This window comes from Neopsephotus bourkii, unplaced genomic scaffold (assembly GCF_033783945.1).
Source record: "Neopsephotus bourkii isolate Nb327-2 ecotype Australia unplaced genomic scaffold, CSIRO-AGI_Nbou_v1 NB_1292, whole genome shotgun sequence".
NCBI classification, from domain to species: domain Eukaryota; kingdom Metazoa; phylum Chordata; class Aves; order Psittaciformes; family Psittacidae; genus Neopsephotus; species Neopsephotus bourkii.
The window spans coordinates 10538986-10551925 of record NW_026901776.1 but is presented as its reverse complement, the minus strand read 5'-3'; the positions used below and the strand labels follow the sequence as shown (position 1 = coordinate 10551925).

The 12940-nt window shown below is 43.3% G+C and overlaps 1 protein-coding gene across 1 annotated transcript in view; it reads left to right on the top strand.

Moving 5' to 3' along the window:
* Positions 1 to 9883: 9883 nt before the first annotated feature.
* The window catches only part of KCNK5 (potassium two pore domain channel subfamily K member 5), a 34404-nt gene continuing 31347 nt past the window's right edge, over positions 9884 to 12940 (top strand). The window contains exon 1 of the mRNA XM_061365986.1: positions 9884 to 10260. Within this exon, the coding sequence (XP_061221970.1) occupies positions 10075 to 10260 (186 nt within the window). The 5' untranslated portion in view covers positions 9884 to 10074. The remainder of the gene's footprint in view (positions 10261 to 12940) is intronic.

The window sequence follows — 12940 nt, the reverse complement described above, 5'->3', positions numbered from 1 at the left end:
ACCCATGTATGCCATCACAGTCACTGTACTCAGCTGAGCTCTGTAACAGCAGGTTGGAAAGGCAGACCAATGCTCTGTTCAAGGTACTATATATGGCACAATGTTCTGTTAACTATCACTCCATGTAGCAGACACTGAAGTGGGAACATTTCTGAATAGAAATTGCACTGTCCAAGCATAATCAAGGTACAGAGGCAGACCCCTCAAACAGGACAGAGTGGTGATATAGAAGTTTTCTCCTGCCAATAGTAGTTGCAAACTTCATTCTCTGTCTTCATAGTTCAGTAGGCATAAGGACTTTTGTGGTCTTTTCCAGACTGAGAAGAAAAAATAAAGATCCCCACTCTCAAATCATCTTTAGTTCTCTTTAATCAAAATTCTCCTATGTGCAGAAGTATGACATGAGAGTTACCTCCTTTTTACAGCCAACCTGAGGATTAAGAAGAACTTGGTTGTCGTATCCTGACTCTGCACACAGGGCTGAAATTCAGTATTGTGCTTTACATAGTCCTTCTGTGAGAAAGTCAATACAGGAATAAAGCATATACTGGTATTGCCGTTCTTATCCTATGCATCTGATTCCACTGTCTTCTTTGTTCGTCCAGCAAGCACTGGTGTTACAGCAGAGTCAGATTGTCCAGCTAGAAGATGAGCTAGCTGCAGGGCTGGCCATAAAGAAGACACTGTGAGAAGAAACAGAACATGTGAAACTGTCAGAGCAAAATGGGAATAAGGTGTGTGCCTGTTGTGTTCTCCAACCCACCAGAAAAAAAAAAAAGGCAATAAATCTATCTAGTTTGAAGAACTTTTTAATACTGAGGACTTTATAGCTCAGCATTGTGAATGTGACTGTTTCAGCTGCAGGCTCTGCATATCACAGGTGGCCTGTATTGGTTTTGGTGGTTTTCCACATGTGTCTGAAAGATGATTTGTGAGTTCGGATATATTGCCTGGAAGTGGCCTCCCATGTGTGAGGTAATAGTGTTACAGAAAGATACAACTTTCTGTGTTCTGCATTCCAGTTCACATGTAACCTCCCACTCTCATTTTTACCTACTTTACCAACATATCATTTGGATACTTTTAAGAAATATAAATGTGCTGGGAGCAGTGAAAGTTCTACTGACTTTTTCCCCTATGACTTTGTAATGTCTGCTTTTCTGAGGAGCTGAGTTTAAAAGCTGGATCAGGTGTGCTGGAATCTCTTCTCCTACACAGTCTGTTTAAAACCAGACAAAAATGGTGTGAAGAGACTGACCAAAAAAGGCAGAGAACTGGATATGCAGCTTTAAAGTTAGCTCAAGAGAATCTCAGAGTCATTCTTTCCATTGTTACTTGAACGCCCTCATTACTGCATGGTACGGTATATTCTTTGGGAAAGGAGTGCATATGGGGGAACAGATTAGACAGTGTTACAGTCTGAAGTTACTTGCTATTCACTTTGCAATGTAAAACTGAAAACATAATTCACTGCAGTGAGTGAAAGATGCATACTGCTGCTGCATGCACTGGCAAACTGTTGAGCTGCTAGCGAGAGCTCTTCCTTATCACTGCACCCTGGCCCTGATGTGGAGTACTTGATTGTTGTGAAAAGCCTGTGTGGAACTGCAACAGTCACAAATAGAAAAGACTTGTCTCCTTAGCAATGCCAAATTGCACCTTTTATACTATTCAAGGAATTTTTATTCTCACTCTCTTTTTCTCTCTGCCAACATTTGAAGGTATTAAATCCTGCTATCCACACAGGACTGAAATGAGGCTTTACATCTTAACCACAATCAATGTAACAACATTAGATTTCTGATTACGGAGAACACTGGACTCAGAGGCAATCTCCACAAAGTGGAGACCAGAAGGAAAGAAAAGATTCAAACTGGATCTTAAGACTTGGGATGTCTCTTCCGAAACACATATGAGTTCGCATCAAGATTAAATGAAGGCATTTTAGTTCAGTAACTCCAGATATGAAAGCTAACATTTTTCTGGGAAATAAAGATGATAGCTGTAGCATCTGTTCATCATGTGGCCCTGTTGCCTACAACACATTTAGTGAAGTCCTCCAATGGCAGCCAGCCTGCACAACCCTTCCTACAGGCTCCAGTGCACCCCTTCTTATAGTGACCAACTTACCACTTTAGCAGCCTCTCCACTGTGTCTTGCCAGTGAATGACCACACCAGATTGTCCTGCTCTTGTATACTAGTGACATTAGGTATCAAATTCCCCTCTCTGCTTTACCTATGAGCCCCAGTAATGTCCTTCCCACACTGCTCTGTTAACAGGTGCCAGATTTCCACACATTATCATAATAGATATTTCAGCTGTAATCTTTCCATATTGCTGTCCAAGCATATTTAGATGCCAGTGTTGTAGCATGCCCTACAAGCAGTCCAACTATAAAGAAGAGCAAAGGAATTTAGTCTCTCTAGATTTCATACAAGGCACTTGAACAGTCTGACAGAGAGCTGCAAAATAAATCACTTCCCACTGCTCAGAATTACTATTTGTTAGTTAATGTATAATAGCGTAATGAGGGCCTTTCCTAGCATTAGAAAGAATTTTGAGGTAGGTCTTCAGCTCATATGTGCAGATTTAATGATCTTGTCCCAAGTGCTTGTAAAAAGGCTAATGTTGAGACAAGTCCAGAACTGAATGAAGCCTTGTTTATTAAGCAAGGCTGTTGTATTTGCACTAGAGAGTACAGCAGAGGAAAGACACTGCTGACATTTCTTTTATTCAGCTGGCTTAGACATTGCTTATTTGTCATGTTTTAACAGTTCTGTGTCAATTATCAGTTCCTTTAGTCAAAATGAAAGTTGCATTGTCATCTGTTTATAATAGACACACATTGAAATAACATACAACACAGTTAACGTTAACTGGCACGGTCTGGCCAGTTCTGTTAAGTGAAAGCAACAGTTTCTTCAACCCAGTTAAGGAAAATGCTGGTTTTGTTAGGGCAGAGGTAGATGGCATGCGATTTGTTGCAGACGCAGTACAATAACTTCAGCAAGGTAGCCCAAGCCTGGCCATGTGCTTCTGACACAATGGTAGTAATGCAAGACTTATCTTGGAAGTGGGGGAAGAGCGGGAAGGATGGGGAGTATGTTTTCTGCTAGACGCATTTCTGCACTGTAATATGGGTGGGGTAATCAGATCTCTCTTATGAAAATTAAGGGCTTCAGGCTTCTTGGTATAGTGCCAGGGCAACCTTAAGCTGGGCAAAATGTTGCTGCTCCTCCTTTTCCTGTGAACATTTCATCACAAAAAGGTGATGATGCAAATTGCTTTATAGGATCACAGACACACCTTTTATTAACTCTGTTTGTCACTGAATTGCAAAAGATCAGGGGTGAGAGTAGGGAGTGAAGCAAGTGTAGCAGATGAGGCAGACCTAAGAGCCAGGCTCCCCAGATTGGGGAAACTGTTGTTACCAGTATCCCCAATCAGTGAGAGTTCTTGAGCAAAGCCCGCTGACCTGAGTAAGAGTTTGCAGATTGGTCCCATTATTTGCATATTCTTCTTTGTTCCAAGGAAATCTTAAACACATGCAAGAAAAGCACTGAGTTTTCTCTCCTGACTGAAGCAATGCCACCTGCAGAATTCTCCCATCTCCTTACTAGCTCAATCTTTTAAAATAAATGAACTACTACATGTAGTTTTTATTTCCTTCTCCTCCCTTTTTCTTCTTTTCTCTTTGGCAAAAGAAATAACTAATATTCAAAGGAAATGAGCTGTGAAACCTCTTACAGCCTGCTAACCATTAGTTTCTATAACTCATGTTGGCAATGCAATATTCACTGGGGACCTCTGGTTGACTCCGATGGTCCTCTTCAGTGAAAGCAGCTAGGGATGTTCACCTCTGTTTGGATGTCCTTAGAGAGCACCATATCACTTCATTTTCATGAAGTCAGTGCTCCCTTCCCCATCCTTCTCTCCTTCTCCCCACCAACTGCTCCATAGATTTTTGCAGATGTACCAGATCCCCAGGTTAGAGGTTGTCTATTTATATGCTATCTGCCATCCCCTCAACTCTGATTCCTACCAGGCCTATCCCACACGGCATTCCTGGCAGCACTGTGAGTCTCACCTGAGTTACAAAGACTCCTCCATAAGCTCATGAAGAAGAACTGCAGCATGGGCAGTTTGAACCTGCTTCCATTCACTCACTGCTTTCTCAGTTTGCCTGGACTTTGTTCCAGTTCTGAGGCCAACAGGCAGTTGAACAGAATGAAGAATAGAGTACTGCTGAGGTGCTACACAATACGAGAAAAACCTCCAGCATCTGATTTGCTTTACTACCTCAGTCATGGGTTATCTTGCAATTGACTGTGACCCTCCACATACATTCTGTAAAAACCATTGAGAGCCAAGAGCATGATGCTCACCATGAGACCAGAACCAGTGTAAGTTATAACATGCAGGCAGCTCTTATGCTTATTAACAGTGACGACAGTCTAGCTGTCCAGAAGCGCTAAACCAGGTAGATTTTTTCCTGATGTTCTAACTTAGTAATTTTCGTGCCAGGTTGCCTCCCTAGAATCGTATCTGCTAGCGATCTGGATTTGCTTGCTACTTCTGCACTGGGTTTGGCACGTAGGAGGCACCCCTGGAAAGCAACAAACACTGAAACCCAAGTTCCCTCCAAACACTCTTAATATTCCTCCTAATAACGGTCTAGGAGGGCATACATCATAAGTTAAAAACCACTAGCAGCAGGCAAGCATTTCACTTGCAGACAGCTGTGGGTTTTATGGCTCAGACTTTCCCACTTTCTTTCCCAATACCACACATGATAGAAGAGTCACCACAAAGGACATTGTGACAGCTGAAGGGTCTGTGAAGGTAGGGTATGCCAGGAACACTTGTCTTCTTACAAAACTCCTTTATTCATGGAAGGAAAAAGCACATGCATGAAGACAGCATGGGACATGACCCAAGCACCAAAGCAACCAGTGTCCATTAAAAAAAATCTTTAAAATTCACACCCCTTCAATTGTATGTAGCCAGCTCTCTTGCTGGTTACCCAGTATTTTTTACCCCCATGTAAGACCCAACTTAACCTCCCAAGCTGTTGCTGCAGGATTTGGAACAGGAGAATAAATTATATGATTCTTTCTCAATAGTTTTAGGGTGTATAGCTGTCCTCATTTGTTATCCACAAGACTTTATTCACTCAAGAAGGGAAAAAAAAGGAAGCCATCAACCCTCCCTCTGCTTTTCCTCTGACAAAATTAATGTGGTGACATTGTTTCTATAAAGGGAAGAGGTAGGTGGGAACATCTCTTCAGGGATGTTGGCTTACAAAATGTGAACACTACATGACACACATGGAATGGAGCTTGATGTGGATGTGGAAGCTGCCTGGTCACACACATAAGATTCTCTGTGGACTTGGCATACAGCTGCACAACCCAACTGGGAGACAGGGGAGACAAACAGCTCCTTGAATTCTCCCCTAGAATATGCCCCTGTCACATTCAGGCAGAAGCAGTCACACTGGAGAAGACTTTTGCCCTTCGTGCCACAACACTTGTAGAAGTTAATATAAACTGGCTTGGGAAATAAGTCTCAAAGCAATGTGCATACATTTATCCATCTTAATGACACAAAAACAAGACTCAACAGTGATGTTTTACATAACCAAATAACAGATTGTTGCATTATTCACTGACTCTGTTACCATGGTGCTCAGCTAGCCTTGAGCATACTATCTAGAATAGTAATGTGCTTCAGGTATCATGATGGTAAAACCCAGGACCAACATTGTCCTAGCTGGGTGTTTTTGTCTAGGTGTATGCTGAACTGCATAGGTCACTGACATTGTCAGTGTGAAGGACTATCATAAGCATTTGGTACTACCTATGTTTGCCTACAAGACTGAGGCCATGGTGAAGCAGAAAGAGAAGGGCAGAGTCTTTTTTTGTAGAATACTGTGAAGGAAACTGAGTTTTGTCATCATCCAGTGACTGCTGTGCATGGCTGAGGAAGGCAGTCATGGAAATATACACAGAAAAAATGTTGGGCTTCTTGATGAAGACATTTCTCTTGAATACTGCAGGTATCTCAGTGAAAAACAAATGATCCAAATGCATATTTTTTCCTTGAACCCATTACAGCCATTCCACACAGGTATTGTACTCATCACCAGTTATTCATTAAGCAGCATGACTAATGTCTGTCACGTGGTGTTTGTTCACTCATTATCTGTCCACGGGTGAAGAAGTCTGGTGCAGTGGTATGCAGGTTGGTTTCTTTATTATTGTTTAGTATGTGTTACTGTACATTCAGGACACAAAACATGCTAAGTGCAAATACTTAGGTCAAGAATTGTGAACAATCCCACAGAGAATTTTTGAACTATCTCCAAATGTCTCATATTAAATTCTACATCATCTGCAGACTCCCCTTATCCTTTCCGTATACTGGACTGTACCAGAGAAGGCAAACTGCTTATCACACTAGTACACCCTTCAACTTACTTAAAACCATACACGGCTAGATGCATAGCACTTGAAAGCAATGTTGGAGGTGTCCAACTTTGAATGGATAGAGAAAAGTGAAAGATGCAGAGTTGACAGGCACTATTGAGAACAGGCCATCAACCAGGCAAAACCAGACTTCCAAGTGAAAAATGGCAGAGGCTTGAAGAGAAGGTCATATTTCATACTTAGTACAACCTGCAGTCTTTGCCACTACATGACAGGTTTCCTTTGCCCAAATAATGTCTTTTATTTGCTCTATCTAAAACATCTTCTGACATTTATCCATTCATTTCAGGCTGTTCTAGGAAACATCTGTACAGCAAATGTGTGTTAGACATACAGCTTGGATGAAAGAGATTTCCTTTTGGGCTGGACAGCCTGAAATAATGACCTATGCAAATAATATAAATGATTGATACTTATGGTATTGCTCACCACAGTGCTACCTGCTGTTTCCCGCCTGATTTTTTAATGAGATTTGCAAGCCTTTGAGTAAATAACCCCAGCCTTTTCATTAACTTAGCCAGCATGAAAAGCTGTGGGGCCTATGTGGCAGGTGCTGTGGGTTAACAATAGGGGTACTGTTTAATCAAAGGGGAACAGAGAGTAGAAAAGGGCCATGAATAAAAGGATATAGGATCTTCTATGAGGTCAGGAGAGGTATTTTAGATCAGGAGGTGCAAAAAGAGGCCAGCTACGAAAAATATTCCTTCTTGCCACACTCACTTGGACAGCAGCATGAAATTATGCCTTGTAATTTGTTCTGCAAAAGACAAAGGACTCAAAGAGAAGTATCTAAATGCAAGAAGTTTGTTGATATTCAGAGGATTGCTTCTACTTGTGGGAGCTGTTGGCTGCAGTTCCTAAGGGGATAGACTATTCCTCTGGATGGTCCTCCTTACCAGGCTCACTTCTTTGAAACTAGGAGAACCTCAAGGAGTCAGTCTAGCAACAGCAATAGCATTTCAACACAAGGAAAAATGGTATGTGATTTACAGGTTTGTTTGTTTTTAAACACTGACTGACTCAGTTACTAAGAGCACTAATTATCACAATCATGATTGGGAGTTTAGACTGGAAAGCAGAAATGTTGAATTGAAATTGCAAACCTTTTATAAAATGCCTGGAACTGATTTTGCTCTCATCTGTGCTTTATAATTGCAGTAGATTCAGGGTCATTCATGTCATTCCTTGTGCCTTTAAGATAGTGTTTCAGTGGTATAAATTGGCCTTTAGAGACTGGAAGGCAGATGGAGAAGGGTACAGTTTCAAAATTTAATCAAATACCTTCCAGTTAGGAAGCACAGATGTGTTACAGGGTCAAGAACACAGAAGTGCAATATTGCTATAATGTGTCAGGCTACTGCTGCTGCTGTTGGAATAATCTAACCATTTGCAGGTGACTCAGAAGGTGCAAGAGTACCAAAAAGAAAATGGTATCATAGTTTGCCTATGGGAACGGTTCTATCTCAATAATTTCAGTCACTTGCCATAAGTATTTACATACCTTATAGTTTCTAAACTTTAATTTTAAATCAGCAAGCGAGGCAATGTGGCCAATGTCTTTTCAAGTTTTGCAGAGGTTGTGGGCCAAGTGATAACACCCGGGATTAATTTTAGCGCATAATGAAATTCTTCTTTGCATTTTAATTAAGAGCTCTGCCTTACAGCTTCATAAAACATCCCCTATTTTTGCCTTAGTAAAAAATGTTACTGTAGTTTCTCTAAGACACTTGTTATTTTAAAAATGTTTCTTATGATACTTTCTATTTGATCCCTCTTCTAGCACATATACATGGGGGTTTTTTGTTTGGTTGGTTAAATTTTTATTACTGTTACAGTTTGGCAATCCTTTTCTTAATGTTTCCTTTACACAACTGGGGAATCCCATGCAAAGAGAGTGATGCTGATCACGTAACATGCTTGTGGATTTTGTGGTTTCTCCAGTCCTTCTTATAGGCTGCTGGGAACCTCCTGCAGACGTATGTTCACTGAGCACTAGACACTTTAGTTGGAAGGACTGCTTAAGGGACATGTAATTTTCTGTGGGTAGTCTCACACGAGTATCCACTGTGCATGATTCAAAGTTTTACAGATAGGTGTCTCTGGATACCTCCTAACCAAGACATTCCTTTGCCTACCGCATGCTCTCCTTTTTGTTTTCTGATACTCTGCTGTGTATTTTCTACTTTCTTCCTCTTTTCCATACTGCTCGAGTCTCCTTTCTCCTGTTTCAATTATGTCTGTGTGAGAAATTTCATCTGGCTCCTCTCAGCCTCTTGGTGTGTGGACTCCAGTTGACATACCTATATATCCTCAAATCCTTAATCTTAATGCAGGTGATTATGGACAACTCTATTTTTTAGTGTCTTCTTCCTGTTGGGGGTTGTATGTATCTGGAGAAAGCAGAAAAAAGCTATCCCCACAAAAACAGTGTCTATATGATGAACCATAAAGCATTTTGCCAGGGTGCAAAACACATTGCTGTACCCTCTCACTGACTTGCTCTTCCCCTGACCCATTTAACCCTATTTCCAGCCCCATCTATTCCAATCAGTCGCGTTGCCTTCCTTCTGCCTTGAAGTGTGAACATGGAGAGGCTTACACTTGTGCACGGGTGTAAGCAGCAGCTCCTAGGAAAGGCTTCATGAACGGGGTGAGCTTCAACACAGCTTCAGCCCAGATGGGGTTTTGAGCATCCTGTGGAAAATAACTAGCCAGTGTTTCTCCCTTGCTCCCAAACACGCACACAGGCATGCACAGTAGCATTTATTGAAAGCACAAAATGCATGAAGAAAGGCAGATTCAGTCCCTGCTGTGAAGGAGCTGTAACACGCTTGTGGAAATCTCGGGGATGGGGGAAACCAGCCAACGGCCCCCCTTTTTCTTCTCAGAGCTCTTGCTTGCCTTCCCCCTCTGCTTTGCCACCGCTCTCCTTTCATAGCGTTCCAGCGTCGAAAACGAGAAATTCCACTGAACCTGGCAAATTGAGGGAACGGAGGGATGTCAACCCGTCTCCCTTAAGGCAAAACACGGAGCGCGAAGCACAGCTCCGTGCGCAGGGACCACCCGCTCAGGGGAAAGGCGTCGGGCTCACCTCAGCGGCCGCCACACACTCTTCCCCACAGCAGGGGTGGAACAGCGGAGGTCGCGACCACGCTCCCCTCCCTTACAGGCGGACCCCCGCGGGCGACCGACGGTGGTGACCGCACCCAACCGCCGCTCACCGCAGCCGTGGGGCGGGGCCAACCTTTGGCGGGTGCCGGGGCGCCCCGCCGGCCTTTCCCCTGGCGGCAGCCTCGCATGCGCGGGCGGGTAGGGGGAGGAAGCGGGAGAGCACCAAATTCAAATTGGTGCTGAGGAGGGAGGGGAGAAGACCGGGGGAGCGGAGGAGGGAGGAAAGAAAGAAGGGAGGAGAAGAGAGAGTGGGAGGGGAGTGTGGAAGACTAAGGGAACGCGGCAGAGGCCGGGAGAGGCAGCACGGCGGACGGCGAGGGAAGCCAGAGCTGTCAGGGGAAGGATAGGGCGGCTTCGGGCACCTACGGCCGCAGCGCGGGGCAACCGCCCCAGCCCGTCCTCCCACTGGCACCATGGTGGACAGGGGCCCCTTACTGACGTCGGCCATCATCTTCTACCTGTCCATCGGGGCGGCGATATTCGAGGTGCTGGAAGAGCCGCACTGGCGCTCGGCTACTGACGACTACAAGCGGCAGAAGACGGAGTTGCTTAAGCAGTTCCCTTGCCTGGGCCAAGAGGGGCTGGACAAGATCCTGCAGGTACAGCGGGCGCCGCCGGAGCCGGGCCCGGGGGGTGCGGGGCGGCAGCAGCAGGTGCTGCCTGGCGCCTCGGAGCGGAAAATACTGCGCCTTGGGGCGGTGGACGGGAGGGAGGGGAGCTGCGAGCTGCAGAACCGGCCGGCTCCCCGGGAGCACCCCACCGCAGCTGCGTCCCCACAAAGCTCGGTGCCTAAAAGCTGCCCTTTTAGCGGGAGCGCAGAGAAACCTCTCAGTTATTCCTAACTGCTTAATGATAGAGTGATTAAATAGGTCCGCGTTTCCTCCTCTTCCCCCGAGAAGTGGTGAAGGCGGTCGGGGTTGATTTCAGTTTTTTGCTGGCTGGTCCTGGGGCTGGAGGAGCGGGTTCACGCACGCAGTGTGCACCCGCAACGCCTCCGGTAGCCGTGAATGCAGCTCTTGTTTTAGCACATGGGGTGGTTTCTTCTGCCTCAATGGGTCTTGTGTTATGAGGCGAAGCCAGTCTTGATCCTGTGCTGTTTGGTCTGGTGTCCTTCCCCTTCTCTTTTTTTACTTTATTTTCATATTAAATCCTAAAAATGTGCCTGGGGGTTGGGTGCGGGTCCCGAGGTCAGTTGGGGTTATCGTCTTGCGTGGAGGGATGCACACAACTCTCGTGCGGTTATTCTGATTTTAGGAGAATTACTTCCTTCCAAGCCATAAGGAGTTGATAATTGTCCTGTCTTACTCATCTGGCAGAATACTTCTTCAAAACTAATAATTAATTAATAGCGTGTATTAAATCATAGAGCAGTATAAACCTGATTAGTGCCTCCTTATGGATGTGACATCCATCAAAATGTGATGACAAGAAATGGTGAGCCATAAAAAAAGCAGCTTGCTCAGATATGTGGGACTCCAGTGGTGAGAATGAGTCATTTGGGACTTTACTCCAGAGATGTTTATGTTGACTAGATCTTCTGGTCATTGTATTTTGGATTTCTTTTAAATTTTTATTTTATATTTAAAGTCACTAAGTCTACTACAATGCTAAAATCCAGAAGACTGAGGAAATGGCTCATTACTTGTATTAGTGTGATCAATACTGTGAAAGCTTAGAAGAGTTCTTGATCCTAAGAGTGTGCGTTTTAAATTCTTTCTTCATTTGGTGGCTGCTTTCTGTCTGCTCCAGATAGCAGAGCTTTCTGGTGGCATTGTTCTTCCTGTTACCATCTTAGTACCCTATTAAATGCGTTTTCGTGGTATAAAGTAGAACGGCTGGATAGAATCTTGAAATTATAAAGGGATGTTGGAAAATGAAACATGCTGGGTTTTCTGAGCAGGGTTTTCCTGGAATCTTGCTGAAATCTTATTCTAGGTTATATCCCAAACCTGTTCTCATATCCTTAAGAAAAGACCCTTATTTGGATTGGGATGTGTGTTAAGCCTGGCATGTTTAACTTGCTGCAGACAAAATGTAAATCTAGATTCTGGCTGAAATTAGGATGAAATTCATACTGGTATGAAAGGATCAGTAGTTGTTGTGTTTTCCTGTGATCCTTATCCCAATTAATCCCGAAGTGGCAGAAGGAATTTTCTGAAAACTTCACTTTCTGTTTTCTTCCAGACTTGTAGTTTTGTTCTTGTTCTTATTCAACTTCTATATGAGAAGTGATTGAAAGAGAGTGGCATTTCTTGTAGAGGAGGATGGCAAGATGAAATCTAGCCCAGCTGAAGCTCGCTGGGATGGGGGAAATCATGTAAGGACATCAGGATTTTATCCTGAGAGAACTCTAAAGTGTATCAGAAAAAGTCTGTAGTTGTCCATCCTCAACCGCTATCTGTGCTGCTTCTGTCGGTTTCTGCTGAATCTTTAGCACATTGCTAACATATGTTCTCTTTTGGCAAGTCCCAATGATCCCGGTCTCATGTTAAATCTCCAAATACATCTAGAATGTTGTAGATTTGAAAATGTGCATCCCCATCCCCACCTCTGTTTTGCTCCTGTGAACGTCTTTCTTTAGCCTCTTCCAAGGACTACTCAAACTTATTCATAAGATTTTTAACTATTTGACTCATTTTTCTGCTCTTGTCTCTTTAAATTTATTTATTTTTAAATTTAGTCTTTATTTTAGAGCCTTTTCTCTCAGTCTGCTTGAGATCCTCGCTGACACGTGCCTTTTCAGAGCCACATTGACCTTTGCTATTACTTTGCTGATGCTTTCTTTAATATCCCCATTTAAAACTCACTGGATAAAGATCTACAAATATCACCAACTATAAAACTTAAAATGGTTGTTGGTAGAATGCAAGGATGCTAAGAAATGTTGTGTTAGCAATAACAGTTCCGTTTCCAGAAGCAGCCTGAAAGGTGACAAGGACTGAGTTATTCAGAGACTGATCTCTCTTGCCATTGTTCCCCATCCAGGTTAGCTTGTGTATTCGTATGAGCCTAATGTTAGGTGTAAGTGCAATGGGAACTCTGTGTGGAATGGCTACAAAGATCTGTAGTGTCATCTTAACCACTAAAAAGATAAGTAGGTTATTGGCACAGATTCTCAATTAACGTACAAAACTAGTATCTTTGTACCAACAGTTCAAGTAATTTATGAAGTGGGTTGTATTAGGTCAAATACTGTCTAGAGTTTGTATTCTGTAATAAAGATTTCATAATACTTTACAGTAGAAATACACTCCAATAAATGTTTATCAAAACGTGTTT